The 21,386-nt window shown below is 51.8% G+C and overlaps 2 protein-coding genes across 5 annotated transcripts in view; one reads left to right on the forward strand and one right to left on the reverse strand.

The window, feature by feature from the left end:
• Positions 1 to 16,055, forward strand: part of marchf5 (membrane-associated ring finger (C3HC4) 5) — a 28,571-nt gene extending 12,516 nt beyond the window's left edge. Inside the window, exons 2-7 of one of the 3 annotated variants that reach the window (XR_010327172.1) lie at positions 3,814 to 4,016; positions 11,081 to 11,211; positions 11,369 to 11,552; positions 12,271 to 12,437; positions 12,760 to 13,780; positions 13,936 to 16,055. Coding sequence is in view for 1 of the 3 variants with exons in the window: in XM_064318104.1 (XP_064174174.1) it covers positions 3,814 to 4,016; positions 11,081 to 11,211; positions 11,369 to 11,552; positions 12,271 to 12,437; positions 12,760 to 12,876 (802 nt within the window). In the remaining 2 variants the exon portion in view is untranslated. Of the gene's footprint in view, positions 1 to 3,813; positions 4,017 to 11,080; positions 11,212 to 11,368; positions 11,553 to 12,270; positions 12,438 to 12,759 lie in introns of all 3 variants that reach the window. The other 2 variants (XR_010327173.1, XM_064318104.1) reach the window with 2 other exon arrangements.
• Positions 16,056 to 17,248: 1,193 nt separating this feature from the next.
• The window catches only part of ide (insulin-degrading enzyme), a 29,977-nt gene continuing 25,839 nt past the window's right edge, over positions 17,249 to 21,386 (reverse strand). For both annotated transcript variants that reach the window (XM_064318093.1, XM_064318092.1), the window contains exons 24-25: positions 20,313 to 20,380; positions 17,249 to 20,099 (exon numbers count right to left, since the gene is read on the reverse strand). In XM_064318093.1, the coding sequence (XP_064174163.1) occupies positions 20,004 to 20,099; positions 20,313 to 20,380 (164 nt within the window). In that variant the 3' untranslated portion in view covers positions 17,249 to 20,003. The remainder of the gene's footprint in view (positions 20,100 to 20,312; positions 20,381 to 21,386) is intronic.

A 21,386-nucleotide genomic window follows, 5' to 3' on the forward strand; every position in this document is an offset into this window, starting at 1 on the left:
GATTTAACTGCTAATATGGTAATGAAAAACACGCTCCCCGTGAACATGGTAGAGGGCGAAGGGTTTCGGGGCCTACTGGCTTTTGCTGAGCCTGTGTGTGCTCCTGTGCGATGTAGGCGTACTGCTGTGCAATAAACCATGACCTCTCGACTTGAACGTAGTGACTCTATCCAAGTCCAGCGATGTTGTGTGCTGATCTGTGTGTGGACCGCACTGACTGCTGAGACATGCGTGACTATAACACTTCATCAGAGATTGAGTCATGTGTTAATCTTGGCAGTGAGCAAAGGAGCGTAGTCATTCTGGAATACAGCAATGCTTATTTTTGAATTTTTGAAAAAGGTTTTAATCTTGTGATCTGCGTTAATTCAAGTAGTGCCATGTTTTTATTGGTGGCAACCTACATGAAATGGTAAAAAAGAACCAGATGTGTGTGCGGTTCACAGCCCCAGTGCACACATCTGTCCCCTGGGCTCTTTGTTGACGCTGAACATGCCCTGCGTGTGGCGGTGAAAGGTTTATCGGGGAAGGAGCGGCCAGGCCATTGTCAGTGTTCTGTACTTTCTCATGGGCCTGCAGAGATGCACTGGAGCGTCCTCCCACTTCCTGTTTGGGTGTGTGATGAAGTATTGCCCCCGCCGCCTCCCCACCCTCCTCCTCCTCCTCCTCCCTCTCTGGAGGACGCCGTGTACAGGATATCGGTTCCCTAGCGGCGCGGAGGAGCCGCGGAGGGAGAGAGAAAGGGTTTCGGGTTTCCGTCGGAAACGCTGGGTCCATTTCACCGCGGCCTTTTCTCTTCTGCCGGAGCCCCCGTCACCGGACCGCCCCGCCGGCCGACCCCGTGCCCGCTCATGTTTTATTCACCGCGGCAAAATGGAAAATCCGCCGCCGCCGCCGGACGGTCGGGGACGAACGAGCGCGCCCGTCCCGCTAGACTAGCCCCCCCCCGACAGCCCTTCGGCACGTCTGCCCCCCCTCACCCCACCCCACCCCACCCCACCGTACCCCCACATCGCCGGAGTGCGGGAGAAGGCCGATGACAGAAGGCCACAGATTTTGGCATCCATTATTCAGGCCTCAGCCACAGTGGCTTTAATTATGCATCTCTCCCTGAGCCTGCGGACGGCGGGCCCACGCCGGCCCTCCCCGCCTGGCGTAACCGGAGCGCCGCGCCTGAGACAGAGTCTGCAGGCGCTTCCTTAAAGAAACAAACAAACCTAAAAAAAAAACAAAAAACCGAGCGCCGCCTCGCTTTGATCCTGCGTGAGTGTCAGGTCTTCAGTCCCGCGCGCGAGCGGGCGGGGCTCGGCCTCGGAATCTCGCCTTACCTGATTTTGCGGCCGTATTAGTTTAAAAAAAAATTTTTTTTTACGGAACAGTCCGGTATTTCGTAGAAACACGCAGGGCAGCCTTCATTCGTGAAATGCTGAAGGTGGTGAAACTCGGACACAAAGTCCCCGCGTGTGGGCGTGGTCTGTTTCTGTTTCCCTCTGCGCACATGTTTGAGAGTTGTTGGTGGGTGTGGTGTCCCGACCAGTTTTCCTGTTTTGCCAGGCCTTTGAAGCAGCGTCCTCTTCGTTGGAAGGGCCGTTTTTTTAGTCTGAGAATGGGGTCCCTCCAAACTCCTGCTCAGGAACCAGAGTGTGTCCTCAGGGTAACCTGTTGGCCCTGATTCCAGTGCCTGATGTAAGCAGCCATGTGTCGTCATATGGACAAAGTTGAACCAGATTTCAGTGGGGTGATGTGCCGGAATGACACCAGTCTGTCTCTGGGCTGTTGCCCATAGTCTATTGTGGCAGTGGTTTAAAGTGGGGGGGATAGACTCCTCCTGTCCACACCATCTACAGCATATATGGTTTGAGGATTTGATTGGCTTGTGAAAATGTCCTGTATGTAGCAGAGACTGCGGTTGGCTGTCACAGTACTGCCGGGACCTGGATGGGGGGGATGGCCTAGAAAACCCGTGAAGCAGTCTTAGATCATCGTCATCTTCTGAGTCTAAGAATATCAGACTGCTGCAAGTGTGATAGGTGAAGTATGGAATCAGGATGAGAGCAGCTCGCATGATTAGAGAGAGACAGAAAGAAAGGGAGAGGGACAGACACAGAAGGAGAGAGAGAGCAGGGAAAAGGTGGGGGGAGAAGGAGAGGAGTGCGAGGGGAAAAGAGAGAGAGAGACAGGGAGAAAGGGAGAGAGTGATTTGTGAGTGATATCTCTGAGGGTTCTTGTCTGTGCATGATGTTGATTTTGCTGTCTGACAGCACAGGAATTACAGCCCTGTGTCTCTGCTAGCCTCTGCCTACAAACTGCAGCTTCGGCTGTGTTTATGGCAGTAGGAGCCACACCGTGTAAAACAACGGTGGGAGGGCAGCACAGCAGCGTTTCTGGCGATTGGCCGAACTCCTGTCACACCTCCCGCGTTATTCCGGTCTTGCCATTGGCCGACGCTCGGGTATCTGAATATCGTTCCGCCAGCTCAGATGAACGTCGCTGACTCAGACGGAGACCTTTTCCTCCGGTGGCTCCGCGCGGTGCGTTAGCCCTTATCAACACGATTACTGACATTAAACAGCGATAAAGTCCGGCTTTATCACGCAGTCACGTCATTAATTGTCGCGTCGCATGCAGGTCATATAAACGCCGCCTTCCCTACGTTAAATAACTTCCTAAGGGACAGATCTCGTGACCTCATGACATTTTCTAATCTTATTATTTTAAATCAGTCCATTTATTTTACTAGGTTTCACTTTTGTTGTTTTGCTTTTGCTGTGAAGCACTTAGAATAAGCGGTTTAATGCCAGCGATAATAAACGGTCAGGGTGGCACCGTTTGAGTGGCACGCAGAGAGGAAGCGGAGAGGGTTCTTTGGCACGTGGGAGGAGGAGGAGGAGGAGGAGGAGGAAGCCGCCAGCGGTATTAATTCCTCATTAAACCGCACACGCCTGCAGCGCACCCTGGGTGATTTATTGAGTTATCTCTTGGCGCCGTTTCAAGACTCAACATCTGCGTGGGTGTCATACAAAGGCGTTTTTTGGGTGTGTGTGAGAGGGGGCTGGGGTTTGTGGGGTGCGTACTCCCCTCTCACAGTACACTGCTCTCTCTGCTGTCTGAGCTGCTTGCGAGCTCCACACGGTCAGCATGAGTGGAAAGTTTTCCGTAGCCTTCCGTAATGGCTTTCCTTTCAACCCCCCCCTCCAAACTTCCTCAGCCTCTCTCTTTTTTTTCCTCCCCTTGTTACGAGATGAGTGCGTTTTTTCGCTGACTCCCTGCTTTTAGACACTGCGGCCGGGTCTCCCCTTCCGGAAGGCCCTCTGCCAGCAGAGATTGCTTTTTCGGGGCTCTCGTGTGGCGCGGGTGCGAGCGGCAGAGCCGCCGCCGCCGCTAGCGCTTTCATCCGCGCGCGCACAGGGGACCCGTGCTTTTATCAGGGCCCTGCTTTTATCTGAGGCCACTGGAAGCAGGGGCTGCAGAAATGCCGTGTGTGAAATGAAAATGCGATTGTCTTTCTATTCAGATGTATAAGAAATGCGGCCCGTCTGGTTCAGCTGATATTTGTGCTCTGTATTCTGTGTGTGTGTGTGTGTGTGTGTGTGTGTGTATAAAAGCCTCTCCCTCTCTCTCACAGGAGCTGCTGGGTGTGTGTGTGTGTGTGTGTAGGTGTGTGTGTATATAACAGCCTCTCTCTCTCTCTCTCTCTCTCTCAGGAGCTGCTGGGTGTGTGTAGGTGGGTGTGTGTGTGTGTGTGTGTGTGTGTGTGTGTGTGTGTGTGTAGGTGTGTGTGTATATAACAGCCTCTCTCTCTCTCTCTCACAGGAGCTGCTGGGTGTGTTTTGCCACCGATGAGGACGACCGCTCGGCGGAGTGGGTGCGGCCCTGCCGTTGCCGTGGCTCCACTAAGTGGGTGCACCAGGCGTGCCTGCAGCGGTGGGTGGACGAGAAGCAGCGGGGGAACAGCACGGCCCGCGTGGCCTGCCCGCAGTGCAACGCAGAGTACCTCATCGTCTTCCCCAAACTGGGTACGGCACGGCGCCCCCTGGAGGCTCTCCAGGGCACTCAGACACCACAAACGCAAACCTTTTCACAGCACATTCTGCTTTTACATTCTGCTTTTTGCAATTGCCCATGTTTTGTAGGGTCTGCACGTTCTCACTGTGCAGTAGGTGCAGTCTGTGCAGTTAGTGTGCTGGAGGACTGCGCAGCTGATGCAGACAGGGCGCAGCTGGTGCAGTCCTTCTGGAGGGGGGGGGGGGGGTTACGGCACTGCGCTCCTCGCTGTGGGGCTCTCTCTCCACTGCAGTCTCGGGCACACAGTCTGCGTGCCCATTCGCCCGCCGGGCACCACTGCAGCAAGGGCACGTCGCCATGCCCGGATCGAGGGCTTTTCGTGGCCAACCGGTGCGTTTCGGGAACTCGCAGCGTCACGCCCGCCAACGCGCTGAGGGCACCCGCCAAGCGGAACACACACGCACCCGCGCCACGCTCGCGGCTTTCCGAGCGCGCTCTCTGACTCCGCCCTGATGTTCCTGTCCGGGCAGCCTATTCCTAAATTCGGGCGCTCCCCGCCCTTCCACAGCGGCGTTGGACAGAGTGTCCGGGCCCCACTCTCCCGCTACGAACGCGTGCGGGCTGTTAGCGTAGCCGCAGCGGCGCTCCGTCCCAATAACCTTGCTCCCCTCCAGAGGCCCCCGCTGGGTTATTTCAGGATAAATAACCCCCCTGTGAGACGCTCGGCACGTTCAGCACGTTTCACAGTAACCTTCAGGAAGGATGAGAGAGAGAGAGGGAGCAGGGTCTCTCTCTCTCTCTCTCTCTCTCCCCCGCCTGTACTGCAGTGCGGAGGGATCAGGGTAGGGCAGGGATGGAACGGTTGAAATTAGGTTTCTGTCCTCCCTCTGGAGTGAGTGGCACACACTCATTACTCAGGTGACTCCTCCTCTCTGAGGTTACCAGGAAACGGATTTAAAAAAAAAAAAAAAAACCAGCCGAATTACCAGACGCTTCTCGTTTGTCTTCGTAAGCCGAATTTCTCTTCTTCACACAACTCTGAGAAGGTTCTTTGCCTGTATCCAGATCATGACTTGGATTTTCTCGAGTAACCGGTTCCCTAAGCCTGTGATAAGAAGGAGACTCGGTTAAAGATTCTCCTGGGAAAGGGTCTTGTTTAGGCCTTGCTCTCCACAGATAGTGTTAATGCTCACATGGGCACATCTTCAGGGTAGCAGCAGAGCCCATCCCTGGGGAAGAATCTCTTTCCAAACGGGCCGCTGCTTGAGATGCAGAAGGGCACTCAGCTTCAAGCTCCTGAGACAGCGAGCGGGATGGGCGCGATTCTGTGAGGAGGGCAGAGTGTGCCACTGCAGTACCCCGTCCCACTGCAGTCCCCCGTCCCGCTGCAGTACCCCATTCCCCTGCAGTACCCCGTCCTGCTGCAGTACCCCGTCCCGCTGCAGTACCCCATCCTGCTGCAGTACCCCGTCCCCCTGCAGTACCCCGTCCTGCTGCAGTACCCCATCCCCCTGCAGTACCCCGTCCCGCTGCAGTACCCCATTCCCCTGCAGTACCCCGTCCTGCTGCAGTACCCCGTCCCCCTGCAGTACCCCGTCCCGCTGCAGTACCCATCCCCCTGCAGTACCCCATCCCACTGCAGTACCCTGTCCTCCTGCAGTACCCCATCCCACTGCAGTACCCCGTCCTGCTGCAGTACCCCATCCCGCTGCAGTACCCCGTCCCACTGCAGTACCCCGTCCCGCTGCAGCACCTCGTCCCACTGCAGTACCCCGTCCCGCTGCAGCACCTCGTCCCACTGCAGCACCCCGTCCTGCTGCAGTACCCTGTCCCCCTGCACCCGTCCCTGCACCCCGTCCTGCTGCAGTACCCCGTCCCGCTGCAGTACCCCGTCCTGCTGCAGTACCCCATCCCCCTGCAGTACCCTGTCCCCCTGCAGTACTCCGTCCCACTGCGGACATGACTAAAGTTAAACCGTCCAGTCACCTGGATTGTTGATTCTTACAGTGCAGGGGCCGGCAACAAGTCAAATTTTTATAATGCTTTTCATCCGATCTCAGAACCAGTCCCTACCTCAACACTCTCAGCGAACACATCAGATTGACCAGAGACATTGTATGGGCCTTACTGCCTACTGCTGACGTCAAGCGCTTTGTATTTGCGCTCTGAAACATCTCAGTTTGCTGTGAGTTTGATTGAATTACAAAACCAAAACTGATTTTATCTCAGGGAGTGGGCGGGGGCAGGGCGAGAGAGGGGGAGATCCATTGTGCTCTTAAAAGGCCATCGATAGCCATGCGTGTTTTGTTTTTAAAATTGTTCACCAGAATATGACAGCGGTGGTACCACCTGTTGTTGACATGTGTCACCTAACAATGTGATGATGTCATTTTATGGTTTTGTGAGCAGAGGCCGTTTTCAGCTCTGGGGAATTTAGTACCTATGAATAGTGTCTCACAATGACACCCCTAGGGGCACGTGTGCCGAATAGTCAGGCACACGGAAGTTCACGGACGAACACTTTGGAGAACTCGCTGCCTGTTACGATGTACGCGTACGCCTAAGAGATTCCTTCCTGCATTCCTTCGAACCGTCTCTCGCACTCGCGTGCTACAGACACGCACGGCTGTGAATAACTGAACGCTGCATTCAACCGTTTCTGAACCGGGTTCTGCTCCGCTCCCTGTACGGGATTGGAACTGAGCATTGTTTCCTATGAACATGAACGGTCCTTAAGTCCTCCTGCAGTCATAAGATACCGGAATTTTTTCGGGCTGAGGGTTTCGGGACCGGTCTTTGATTATGGCGTGTCCCCACGAATGCGTTCACCCGGAAACGCGGGGGTGAGTCATTCGAGTTGGGAGCCGGCTGTTTTTGGAAGCGGGCGTTTTCGGAATCACACATCATTATTCGGTCCGGCCCCCTGTGGGTGGGGTGGGGGGGCTTCTAAAATTAGCTTTTACATTTGAAGGCTCCCAGGCACGTGTCCCGCGACAGCTTGCGGACGCATAAATAGATTAGCAGGAGTAGCTGCTGAACGTAAAGGCGAGCGAGTAAGGCGATAGCGGAGTGCTTTTCGACCCGAGCGCGGGCGCTAACGCGGTCTCACAGCGGGCTGCGGCTCAGCCTTGCGTACGGGCGTGTCTGGGAGCGGGCGAGCCAGCCTGCTCTCGTCTGGCTTTCTGCTCCGGTTCTCCCGCAGCGTTTCAGCTCACGCGGAAGCGAACGCGCAGCTTTTACGCTCAGCACAGACGCGCCCCCCAGTTCTCTCGGCCGATCGAGCCGCGATTGCGGCGAGATCGCGCTCCGCCTGTCCAGACGAGACGTCAGCCGGCGCCGTAACCGCGACCGCGGTTGCTATGACAGAGAGCCATGTCGATAGCACCACGTCGTCACCACGCCGCCCCTCTCTTTTTCGAACGCGGTGGCGTCTGTTTGAAAAAACCGCCACGTGTCGTTTCCGCTGGACTTCCTGCAGGGTCTGCCGATCGCTTGTGTCTTAGAGGCGGCGGCCGGGCCGGCCGGCTTTTCCCCCGACGGCGACCGCTCGGACGCGTAGGCGCTGTTAACGAGCGTTTGCCACGCTCCGGATTCTGCGGCCGAGGCGCGACGGCCGCCCCGCTCGTCGTCTGATACGTACAACAGAAAAAAAGAGAAAAACAAAGCAGCGCGACAGAAAGAGAGAAAAGGCTTTGATTGCGTCTCTGTCCACATTGAGCTGCTGTGCCTGGGCCGCGCGTGATAGCGGAGCATAATCCTATCAGCGCGGAGCAAACGGACAGAGCAGACCGTGACACGGGCCCTCTGAGGTGACCAGCTGCCCCCCCCCCCCACTCCGTTATCATGCCCTGTGCTGCCCACATGCCCTCCCCCTCCACCCCCCCCCGCCCCCGTTATCCTGCCCTGTGCTGAACCCGGGCCCAGACAGTTCTGTGAGCAGAAACTGTGCCCTGTTCTGTTCTGCGCTGCTGGATATTACACAATTTCTCTGAGCGCAGCTGGAGAGAGTATGAGAGAGAGAGAGAGAGAGAAGGGCAGAGAGAGAGAGAGAAGGGCAGAGAGGTCAGCGCCTCCGTGCTCCTCTGACACAAACCCCCCTGGTCTCAGAGCGGAGCCGGAGCCTGCCCCCCGCCCCGGGTTCGCTGAGCCGGGCTGCTGGACGCTGGCGGTACGAGGCTGTTATAAGATGCTGACTCACGCAGGGAGATGCAGAGAAACCGGTGGACTGTGCTGAAGGATGTGATTAAGAAGCACTGCACGCACACAGACTGACAGAGATGGTGCAGGCGGCTCCCATGCCAGCAGTACGGTCTGCCTGTGCAGGGAAGAGGCTGGCTGGTCGGCTCAATAGCGGTTCTGAGACAGCCCGGCTGGACCAATTTTGGTTGTGAGACTGGCTGGTCGGCTCAAGAGTGGGTCAAAGACTGGCCTGCAGGTTGAGTGGTGGGTCTGAAACAGGCCGGCTGGTTGGGTGGTGGGTCTGAAACAGGCCGGCTGGTTGGGTGGTGGGTCTGAAACAGGCCGGCTGGTTGAGTGGTGGGTCTGAAACAGGCCGGCTGGTTGGGTGGTGGGTCTGAAACAGGCCGGCTGGTTGAGTGGTGGGTCTGAAACAGGCCGGCTGGTTGAGTGGTGGGTCTGAAACAGGCCGGCTGGTTGGGTGGTGGGTCTGAAACAGGCCGGCTGGTTGGGTGGTTGGTCTGAAACAGGCCGGCTGGTTGGGTGGTTGGTCTGAAACAGGCCGGCTGGTTGGGTGGTTGGTCTGAAACAGGCCGGCCAACTCAGTAGATGGTCAGATAACAGCTGCGGCGGCACAGTCGCAGAAATAAAGTAGGTCATGTGACAGGAGCTGTTGTCGGGGTAATATGTACAGCCCGCTAGTGGATCAGCGCACGTCTCTCTCTGACCCCCCACCCCCGGCTTGCTGTTCACCTGCAGCTGATACAGGCGTCCTGTGAGCTGATAGGCTCGAATCCCTCCCGGTCCAATCAGGACTCATCGTGCATTCGAACCTGCAGCGTACTTTTTCGCCCAGGCAGCAGTGTCTGCCTGAGTGGGGATTGCTGTATGGCAGGCTGCGTGCTGTTCGCTCCTGACAGAAAGGACTACCCGCTCTGTCACCCTGTATTACCGTCAGGTTACTGAACCTGGCCACTTCCCCCGAGAGCAGTGGCAGGAACAGGTCAGGAGTGAGCTGTCATAAACCAATAAAAAAAAACATTTTCTCGCTGTATACAGCCCTCTGGGGTCACATGACCTGCTGGCAAGGCCACACGGTGGATTGGATACGTCGACTGAGGAATCTTTAGAGGTGTTTTTGTGAAGAGAGAGGCCCAGGTCTGGAAGTGCAGTGTTTCTGTGGTTCTATAATAAGACTTAGAGCTTGGGTGGCCTGTGCAGTGAGACATTTAAGATGTTGCAGAGTCATGGTTTATCTGTGGGAGGCGTGTTGAAGATGGGAGGGGGGTGGGGGGCTGTAATATTGAGGGTTGGAAGACAGTGGGGCAGGGGCTTATGTTGTGTGTAAATTTTGGATTTAGTTTGGGGGTTACATTGGCTGAGCTGTGGTTTAATATCAGGGCTGGAGATTAAATTTGCCTTTTTCAGTCAAAAAAAAAAAGTTTAATATTTTTGGTTATGAATTAAAAATTGGACGTAGAACCCCTGAAGAAACAAAAATATTTGAAAATGAGACAATTGGGGCCCATCTGCTCCCCCACACCCCCTGGAAATGGAGAATCAGGTCGGTGTTGTGCTCTGATAGGGGAATGGGGGAAGGGGAGGGGGCTTGGAGCAGTGAGGTGCAGAGACGCACTGAGCATGCTCAAACAGCAGGCAGGGATGAGGGCTTGTTGTGACCTCTGCTGGAGAGAAGCACGCCCTGTCCCACTGCAGACGCTGCTGCCCCGAGGCAGGACGTCCTGACTGGAGCATTCTGCTGCAGGGCACACCCCCCTGCCCCCACTTCTGTTTATCTCTCTCTCTCTCAACTGCCAAGTTGATTTTGAGTAAATTTAAAGGGAAGGACAGCCTGTTGTTTCTTTTCTGCTCCCTCTGTCATTTTCTTCCTCTCACTTTACTTCCTTCCTTCCTTCCTCCCTCCTCCTCTTTCCTGGTCTCCCTCTCTTTCTCTTTCTCTCTCTGTGGAGGCAGGCTGGCACACACGGCTCATAGCTGCGCAGATGTGCTGCAGCAGAAGTGCGGAGCTCGCGCCAGTCCCGTCCCCACACCGCAGTCCTGCCCCCACACCACAGTCCCGTCCCCACACCGCAGTCCTGCCCCCACACCACAGTCCTGTCCCCACACCGCAGTCCGCCCCCACACCGCAGTCCGTCCCCACACCGCAGTCCCGCCCCCACACCGCAGTGCCGTCCCCACACGCAGTCCGCCCCACACCGCAGTCCCTCCCACACCGCAGTCCTGCCCCCACAGCGCAGTCCTGCCCCCGCACCGCAGTCCTGCCCCCGCACCGCAGTCCCGTCCCCACACCGCAGTGCCGTCCCCACACCGCAGTCCCGTCCCCACACCGCAGTCCCGTCCCCACACCGCAGTCCCGTCCCCACACCGCAGTCCCGCCCCCACACCGCAGTCCCGTCCCCACACCGCAGTCCTGCCCCCACACCGCAGTCCCGTCCCCACACCGCAGTCCTGCCCCCACACCGCAGTCCCGTCCCCACACCGCAGTCCCGCCCCCACACCGCAGTCCCGTCCCCACACTGCAGTGCCGCTCAGTCGTTACCCAGCTGTTACCTCTGAAATCACCCCTGCTTAAAATCCCATGTGTGCATCATCTGTGCTGCTGGGGCTGTAGGAACAGCTGGAGCCCAGCGAGAGCTTAGCTGCCTGTACCAAGCGCAGAGCAATTAGCAAAGCTGGCCCATAGCTCCTCCTGTATCCAGCAGTCTGCATGCTAATTTGAGCTGGACTTGGTTGAACTCCAGTCCTGGAGGGCCGCAGTGTCTGCGCCTACTTATGGTTTCCTTTATATCAGCAGCCAGTTATTTCAGTGGCTTTGAGAACAGAGTGTGTGGGGTTTTTTTAGGCTGTGTGTGAGGTAGCAGCATCCTTGCTCTCGCAGGTCCGGTGGTGTACGTCCTGGACCTGACCGACCGGCTCATCTCCAAGGCCTGCCCCTTTGCCGCTGCTGGGATCATGGTGGGCTCCATCTACTGGACTGCGGTCACGTACGGAGCGGTCACCGTCATGCAGGTAAAAAAATCAACGCCCTGGTTTTTCCATCTTCTTTTATTTTGGCGTATCTTTTCCTTTCTGTCTTCCTTCTCTGGTATGTTACTTCCTGCACAAAGTGCCTTCTCTCCATCTCCTCTCTGTCTCTGTGCCTGTCCTTCATGGCGTCGTCCCCCAGGTGGTGGGCCACAAGGAGGGCCTGGACGTGATGGAGCGAGCGGACCCCCTCTTCCTGCTCATCGGCCTGCCCACCATCCCCGTGATGCTCATCCTGGGCAAGATGATTCGCTGGGAGGACTATGTCCTGCGGCTGTGGAGGAAGTACTCCACCAAACTGCAGATCCTCAACAGCATCTTCCCCGGTGCGTCACAGTGAATTTGCAACTAATGTAATGTTTGTGAAGTCCTCCCTGACACTAGGGGGTGGTGTGGCCTGACCTTTCCACCTCATCTTTCACCACCAGATAAAAGTTCACTGTTATTTGAAAATGAAACCTTGGAGAAGGGTTTGGTTGGAGGCACCAGGGAGACAGCCCTGAAATTAAGACTTGTTTTTCGTAAATTACTGGTACTTCCATTTGAATACATTACTTGATCCATGCTTGGTTTCAGAAGCCCCCCCCCAATGTGCCTGTTTGGGTTTCAGTCCTCCTTTGACTCATGTCTGTGCAGGGGAGCTTTGTTGAATCCTATGCTTTTTCCTTTCGGATTTTGACCACCCTGCTGTTTCTGTTGGCTGGTCGGACAACATGGTTTTGGCAGTTTCCGCTGACCTCATCAGTCATCAGGGGAAAGCGGACCCCCCCTGATCAGCATGACCTTTTCCAGAGCCGGCTGAGCTTGCAGGTGTGGGGGGCCAAAACCCTCCTGCTGGTGCGGGGGGGGCTGTCTGTGCCAGCGGGGGTGTTGAGTTACACGCTCAAGCACACAAGCTCACGAATTGCCTCACGCAAGCATGCACGCACGCACACACACACACACACGAGCGCACACACACACATGCACAAATACACACACACAGACCCACACATGCAAACACGCACCTTCAATTCTGACTGCCCCCTCCTGGATCGTGTGCAGGGATTGGCTGTCCTGTCCCGCGGATCCCGGCGGAGGCTAGCCCGCTAGCGGACCACGTTTCGGCCACGCGCATCCTGTGTGGCGCGCTGGTCTTCCCCACCATCGCCACCATCGTGGGCAAGCTCATGTTCAGCAGCGTCAACTCCAACCTGCAGCGGACTATCCTGGTGCGTCCTGCTCGCCCGACCCCCGTGACATCACTCCTCCTGTGACATCACTGACCCCCCTGTGACATCACTGACCATCAGTGATATGCTGATCTCCTGTGACATCACTGACCATCAGCGATATTCTGAACCCATGTGACATGGGATGCTGTGTGAGTGTGTGTGTGTGTGACAGAGCTGGTGTTGCTGTGTGAGTGTGTGTGTGTGTGACAGAGCTGGTGTTGCTGTGTGAGTGTGTGTGTGTGACAGACCGGGTGTTGCTGTGTGTGTGTGTGTGTGTGAGACAGACAGACTAATTGTTCCTCGTCTTATCCTGCTACAGGGGGGAATTGCATTCGTGGCCATCAAAGGAGCTTTTAAGGTCTACTTCAAACAGCAGCAGTACCTGCGCCAAGCCCACCGCAAGATACTCAACTTTCCTGAGCAAGAGGAGGCCTGAGGGTGGGCCACGCCCACCCCTCCCGACAGCCCCACCGCTCTCCTCTGTCTTGTGGACTTCGTTGTATACTGCTAGTACATCACTATCATGATTCTTATTGTTTGGATAATATTTTAAAATCTTAAGTGGACATGCGTATGTGCACACGCACGCACACACACACACACACACACACACAACCGTTTTCCCAGAAATGTGACTTTATTTCGTAACTCTTGTGGCAGGTTAGTGCTTCTGAAAGAGACTCGTAAGAGGAAGAATTTTTTTAACTGCATAACCAGCACATGTAGTATTTTGCAAGGGGATACCGAGTATGGGGCATATGTAATCATACAGGACAATTTTATAATTATAAATAATTGTTTTATGTTGTATTTTTGCAGTGATCTCAGTTCTGGAGCTGAATTATAAATATTCCCTTTTTTGGTACGCATGTGGAAAATTGGTTGGGACCTCAGAATATTCCGGATAGCAATCTTTATCATATATATTTTTAAATTCATTTTGCAAGATGATTTTTCTTCCGCCTTAAGTCGATATAAACGTCTGTTGTTTTAATCACATTTTCAAGGATGCAAATGGTACTCTTGGCACAGATGTCTTAGGGCTTCTAGAACATTGGTGGAATCCATCAACACTTGCCTACTTCCAGTAAGAAATGGAATGGCACAAACTGCTATGCTTTAGTAGCATTAACTCCCCCTCTGATTTTTTGTTGTGAAAGGGTGATTATTTCGATTCAGGGCAGAGTCGACAGAAGGCCAGTCAGAAGACAGGAACAAGGCACTCAGCGAAATTCTTAGCTGAGTTCCAGGTGGTGCTGGGAGATGAAGTTCAGGGCCAGTTTAAACACACCTAGCAATCTTTTGGCCTGGACTACAATCCCCTGCTCCCCACTGGTACTGTGATTCAGAGGTTTTGGTGGAAAGGCCACAGGTTGAATGCCACACAGCCTCTGCTTGTGCATTTCCCCTGCCCCTGGAGCTGTTGCAGGACATCACAGTGTTTCCCTGTCTGGTGACCAGACTGACCTGAAAGACCAGCACAGATATCAGAAAGGGAGCCATTGCATCTGTCGTCATGGAGTAGGCATAAAGACTAAACTCATTAAACCGCATTAATGCTGGCCAATGAAGAAATATCCCTGTGCTATTCTTTTTAAATAGTGACCGACTGTGACTGAGACTTAAGGCTTTCATTTCTGAGCTTTATTATTTTTCACCGCACAACACTTGCTCACAATCTTGGCGCAACGCTGTACAACACTAGCTAACGATCCCACGATACATACTAACTTATTAATGTTAGTTATTGATTTCATGTTTAGAGTGTGTTTAGGTTTAGGTGTACAGTTAAGTTGTTGGCCAAAGTGGTCTTTTACACATTGTATACCCTGAAGTGTTAATGTTCAGCCTGTTGTTTTATATGTACAAAGTTTTTAGTGATTTAGCTTGATTTTTCTGCCACAAATCTCCGGAAACCTGGTCCCGGAGCAAAGCTGGACACCCGAGCATTCTTCTGGACGCATGCTCAAGCTTCAATCCTGAGAGAACTTCCTACTCAACAAACTGTTGATTTGATCTCTGATTGGCTCAGACACGTCGCATGACAACCAACGGGAGAGCTTAACTTGGCCCCACAAGGGTGCAGGTTTGAAACCTCTTATGTACTTACTTGAGCTGCTTCACTCAGTTGTGTAAAATGCAAGCTACGTGAAGTTGTATGTGAAGTTTGAGGGTCTAGGCCTGAGTCGAGCCCTTTGGAGGTTGGAGGTTCTCTTTCACATTTAAAGAGGGAAATGAAGGCAACCAGGACTGAAACTGTGCCATTTTGTGCCTCCAGATCCGTCCGGGTTCTGGTTGTAGCTTTGCAAGTCATGCTGCTGTTGAAGCATTTCACTCCCTGCTGAACAGATCTGTGAAAAACCCCCAGGAGACTTACAGCCAGAGAAGGCCATAGACACTACTAGTTTAGCGTTTTCCAGGAGTTAGCACTATCAGTATATTTAAATTAGCCTTTGAGGGTCGTATTAAGTGGCTTGTGATTAGAATTAGTTACCGAAACAAAACGCTCACATGTTTCAGGCCTCGTCCTTTCACGCGCATGACCCGGGGGTTCAGCCTGGGGCTCGGCCCCGCTGCCTCCTGGGATATCCAGCGGGGCGGAGGTCTCTTCCACAGCCCCTGTGCAGCGAGCTTGATTTCAAAATTAGGCTTTGCCAGCTGCCAGTTACGATGAGATCTCTGCACTTTTGAGGTTTGTGAGGCGCTTCCAGCCGCCTGTTCACATAGGCAGGGCGGGTGGGTGAGCGGCGGCAGGTGGAGGTGGAGGTGTAGGTGTAGTCCCACTGCACTCAGCACTAATGGGTGATGTTTGCTGTAGAGTTGTGACGATCGCTGCAGTGACGGTGTGGCCTGTGCTCTCCATTCCTTCTGTTTCACCAGGGTGTTCAAACGGGTCATGGATTTAGTTCCTGAGCTGGATGTTAAATCTCCTCATTGATGTAGATTATTTAGGTCTTGACCCCCCCCCCCCCCCCCAATCTTCAAACCTACACCTCCTACGCCCAATTGGTGAGGTCATCAATGACTTGATGCTTAAGCGTGCACCTCATTTCAGCATTTTCCCTGTTCCACACAGACTCGCACTCATACATATGCGTGCGCGCGCGCACACACACACACACACACACTTCCTCCAGTGTAAAATGCTGATCTATATGACAGTTTCATTATTTTGTGAGCTTAGCTGGTTAGGTTTCTTGACCCCATTAAAAGCATAAAATAACCATTCATTTGAAGAGGTTGAGTCCCACTCTAAACAAATCCAACGCAGCGTGAGAGACAAGCCTAGGATGAGTAGTCTGGTTTGGTTCAGGGGCTGGCTCAGACACCGAATACAACACCATATTTTAGATAAGTAATCGACAGGTAGTATATATTTTTTGTCTTTTTTTTTTCTCTTGAGAAATAATTTCCCCATTAGTGTGAAAAATGGAGAACTACTTTCCAGGGATTGCATGGGGCTCTTGAATAAACTACAAATAAAATGTGTTTTATTGTTTAAAAAAAAAGCCAAAAGCAGAATATTGTTGTATAAATGTATGCTTTGTACAGTTATATTGCTTCTGAATTTATAGTTTAATGGTTGATAATTGTGAATAAATGTATTTTTCCACAGCTTGACTTTTGGTGTTGCAGATTGTGCTCGAGTCTGTGATGTTGCTGTAGTGCAGTGGTAACCAACCCTGTTCCTGGAGATCTGCCGTCCTGTTGGTTTTCATTTCAACCCTAATTCGGCACACCTGACTCTACTAATTAGCAGCTCAACAAGACCTCTAGCTGTTAAATGAATTGTGCTTTGTTAGGGTTGGAATGAAAATCTACAGGATGATAGATCTCTAGGAGCAGGGTTGGTTACCACTGCTGTACCTGAGTTACAGCATAATTAATTCCGTAAGCTGAGATGGTGGTTTGCCCTGTGGATAACACATGTGTGACATTTAAAATGTGCAAAAAACTAGCTGCAAATTTCCACTGGCTCTTAATATTTTAACATCATCTTGGTTTTGTTTTTTTTTTGTTTTTGGGGGGAGGGCAGGGGAAGGAGGGGAACAGGCCAGCATTGACATGTTTCAAAATAGATTCTCAGGAAAGAGGGATTGTGGCCAGAAATGAAGGTCCAGGCCAATCTGCGGCTGCCACGGCAACCAGCTGTGCGTCAGGCCCGCCTCATTAAGTCTGCAGTACCTGCGTTTGCTGATAAGCATTTCAGCTGAGGAGCGTGCAGACGAGGCCGGCTTTCATTTCAGGAGCTGCCGCAATTCATTCCTACCCCCGTCCCCTCGGCTAGAGAAACCTGTTTTAGACAGATTTCAGTGTGCAAAATGGTCTCAGGTTTTGTGCATCTCATTAATCTAGATATACCCCCCATTTCTTCACCAAAGGAAGATTTACAGGCTTATATGCCAGAATAGTTTTTTGTGGGTTTGGAATTGTGTTTCTGCATCCATACTGTGTGCATATAAGCTAATAAACTTAGCCACAGCTTTGCACGCTTATGTATTACTTTGCTGGCTCAAGAATACATTGTCGTAGTTAATGTGTTGCTAAGAATATGGATGGTAGTGCATGAAGTATTCTGTTTCTAATTCCATTTGTGAATAATCCAAAGAATTGTTTGAAATGTGGGAAACTGCAGGTTTTTATCACCACTGGGTCAGTGAAAGCTTAAATAGCCAGATCTGGGCCTTCATAGTTTTTGGGCCCCTTCCTTTAAACAAAAATTGTCACAAGGTTTCATCTAGCCACAACTGGGACATAGTGCATTTCAAAAATATTTGAATTGAAAAATGATGGTCCAATCTTGGAAATAATTTCATATGTTATTTATTGTAAACAGAAAGAAAAGTCACTTCACATCTGCAGTGCAACTGTGTCATGCACTGTCTGCCACAACCAGTCAAAATAAAAAAATGCGGAGATTCCACTGGAGTCCATTTTGGCTCAAGCACCTGCCAGCATTCATTCATGGGTGAACATATATACAGTTTCTTTTGGGTTTACAAGTGATGGAAAGTGAAGAGGTTTTATTTTCATCCTGATGTGGATGTCTTGAGCCAACTGGATAATTCCCTTGGAAGCTCTGCTCGTGTAAACAAATTGTTTTGTTTACAAGGATATTAATTCATAAGCAATAAATGTGAATTGTTTACAAAAGACCACAGTTGCATTCAAAATTCCTACCGGTCCTCCCTACAGCTCGACCAATCTCTGGCCAGAGTTTGCCATGCCATGACTGAACGCGGATGAGACATCAGATATACTGACACCGGGAGCCAGAGAAGTGTAGGAAATACAACAGTGTTACTACTTAGATGACACCTTTGGATTTGTAGAAAACAATGTATCAATTGAAATGCCTGAGTTTCTACTTCATAGTGGTTAAACATAGTAAAATGCTGGAAAACCATTGGCTAAGCTTTCTGTTCTGTTGTAAACACTTGGTTTAGTGAGAACTTTCCTTATTCAATAGTGAAAAGGATGCCATTCTAAAAAATAAACATTTCAGAGTATACATAGATTAAATTCTTCCACTGGTAGAAAATGCAGCATAACTTTGTTTTACCGAGGAGCCTGAGAACTGGCAGGAGATCAAACGAAGTCGATTTTGTGGTACAAAAGGCGGCTATTTTGGGCGACTTAGCTTGGCCAGCTTCATAATCATTGAGCCCTGAGAGATGAAAACCGCGATTTGTGGCGGGGTTTTAATTTCGACGCGCACCTCAGGAAATAGCCGTACCCTTCATTCGAGCATCTGACCTGCCGCTACGGGCTGTATGAAAACAGAAAAAGGTGAGGTGGGGATGGACCACGCGTCCAAACCCTGTAACTTGGAAAAAGTGCATCATGCAACCATCCAAACCTGCAACACGAGACCACTCTGCTGAGCGTTCGCGGCTAACACAATCTACAGTTTTATTGCTTAGTATGAGAAGTGCATATTTACAAGCACAGTGCTGACATTCGAAAGGCTCCTCTCTCCTGTGTCTCTTCCCTGTTCCGCCCGTTTGCCTGACCTTTGAATGACAGAACAGTTAAAGGGTCACACGACAAGGGGGGCGGGGGGAAAAAAAACGAAGCTGAAATCTAAGTGGATGTCGCACAACTCAGCTGACGAGGTCGGCGCGGTGACGGCAGCAGCTTTAGAAAACCGCAGTGGCGACAGCGACCCATAATCCCTTGAGCCCAGCCCGTCACCTCAGGCTCCCCGTCACAGGGACACCCCCCTCCTCCTCCTCCTCAGGGAGGGACTGCACGCACCTCCTGCGAAGTAAGTGGGCTGTGGCACGTTCTGCTTGACAGACCACGCCCCCTTCAGGCAAAAGCAGCCAATCCGATTTGTATGAGCATGTCCAATTATGGCCCTTTTTTTAAGGGCACTTCCAGGGCACTGTAACTGAAGTGGGGGCGGTGGGGGGGGGTTGATTGGGGTGGGGATTCACGAGTTTGGCGGAAGAACACTGACGTCAGAGACGAGGAGGGCTATGCGCGCACCTCAGCACTGAGTGCGTCCGTAACTTTTTTCATTGCCGTGTTTTAACGTTTAAACTGTGGTTTAAAAGGACTCCAGCACCCCTGTCCAATCACAGAAAAGCCATATCAAACAAAATGCTGTTAAAATTACAAAATGAACTAAAAGAATGACTAACCTTTAAAATGTTTTTTTTATTATTCTCAAATAAAATGAAATCCAAATTCCAGTAGCCCTGAGAAGACGCATGAATACAAGATGGCAGAAAACACTGCATAAAAGGGAGATCGCATTTTGACACCATTATCGTTTTCCTTTGTTTTAAAACCAGCTGTTCAGAAGGCCACCAACATTTTACTAGTTTAAATAAAAATGATTTCAAAATGTGTTCAGACATTAAAACTCAATATAATTTTCCATAAGGCTAATTAATGTCTCCGTTAGTGCAGAAATATTCTCTCTCCTGCGTGTGTTGCTGCGGGAACATATTTTTATTTTTATATATTTTTTTAACTTGATGAGACTTCAGGTGAGAATACTGAAATGCACCTTGCCTTATTCTCCCTGTCACAGCAACACAAGAAGATGGATCTGCCCAGGGTCTCTGACTTTAAAGAAGTACCTCCCCCATCCACTAGCCCCGCCTCCTAAACCTGACCGACTGCTGGCACAGATCCAGCACCAGACCACACGGCCATTCCCACACCAACAGGTTCCTACAGGTTTCTGCCACTTACAGGAGAGCAGTGCTGGTGCCCATGTTTGCTACTGCAGCACCCTAAATTGTTTTTTTATTTTCTTTTTTTTTTTTAAACCAGAATTCCTAAAAATCCTAAAAATGAAATGTCGGTGGGACTTCTACAGTCTGAGCTATGACCATGAGCACGGCTAGCTAAGAATCACGTGTTTGTAGAACGTCCCCCTGAAATCGTCCACCCTCCACCAGCCCCCCCACCCCCACCCCCACCCCCCAATCCACACGTGCACACACAAGCCCCACCCACACATGCACACCCCCCTCACACACACACACACAGGACTCCTCGTGGTTCCAGTTGCAGAGGGGCGGGGCCTTGTATCCCAGGCTCCGCCTCTCACAGTTTGGCAGCCATGAAGTTGATGTGTGGCTTGGCCAATGGGAAGAGAGGCAGGCTCCTCTTAAACTCAGTCATGTCCTGCACCACTGTCGGCTGAAGGGAGCACACAGACCAATATATCAGACAATTAGCTTTAACCTCTGCTAAAACCACCACACACGCCCCCTCCTACCCCACCCCAATACACCCTTCTACCCCACACCCACCCTCCTACCACACGCTCACCCTAATACAGTACCACGGGCGTAAGGGGATCGAGTTACCCTGTAAGGTAAGGCAGTGTATGGTGTGAATGAGATGCAGTACCTGAGGCAGGGAGGGGGTGGGGGCGAGGTTGACATCATTTTGGCACGGGAACTCCCCGACCACGGGGCCTGCAGTGAACAAATGACAAGAAATGAACCAACAACAAAAAAAAACACTCAAATAAAACCTGAAGCACTGGCCCCAGTGTAGCCTCTGAGATATAAACAAAGCCATTCACGCAGAAACGGTGATCCTGATCCTGGCATTCAGGAATAATAAGCAGCTATGCTAAACACCAATTACAGTCATTACTCTTCATTCAGGGCCTTTCAATCTGCGCAGGCAAAGCCCTGTCCAAAAAAAGATCTCAGAAAAGCAGACAATGAAGAGAACAAATAAAGACACGGGTAAGAAAAGCAAGGTAACAGTAAGTTCAAATATACCTCGCTATAAAGAGATTACACGCAGATTACATCCATCACTGAGGCTGTGCGTGCTCTGAGGCTATGTGATTCTGGGAAGTGGCATTTCCTCTGGAGCTCCTTCTCTCTATTACAGAGGCGTGCAGCACAGGGCTGGGGAACAGACGTGCCGCACGGGCACACCTGAACCCAGAGAGGACGACCAGGCACGCGGCCCACATTCACAGAGTAACTGAGCCCTAATTAAACCAGGGGATTATGGGGCGGGGAAACCGAATGGGGTTAAAGGTCAGGAAACGCAGAATGCACAGATAGCAGATATCGAGCGTAGCTCGCTTCTCATACACTGCCTAATCTTGTGCACGGAGAGAGGATTAACACGGATAATAATGTAAAAAGGTGTCATTGTCCGATTTCCAGAGCTACTGGAAGGACGTTTTTGACACAGGAGACCTTTGTGTTAAATGGAGGTTTTTACGCAGTGTGCATTATAGACTTGGGTAGAGATGGTAATCCAGAAGCTGAGGTGGTGGACGAGGAGTGGCTCTCTATAAGAAATGCTAACCGTCCAGGCAATTTGCAGGACCTGACCCTAGTCTAAACCCCAGCGTGGATTACATTACTGGGGGAAATGAGAAAAGTCCTTAAACTAGGAATATAATACCGGCATCAATAATGGATTAAATAAATGACCCATCTATTCTTTCAAAAA

The sequence above is a fragment of the Anguilla rostrata genome, chromosome 18, assembly GCF_018555375.3.
Source record: "Anguilla rostrata isolate EN2019 chromosome 18, ASM1855537v3, whole genome shotgun sequence".
Lineage (NCBI taxonomy): Eukaryota > Metazoa > Chordata > Actinopteri > Anguilliformes > Anguillidae > Anguilla > Anguilla rostrata.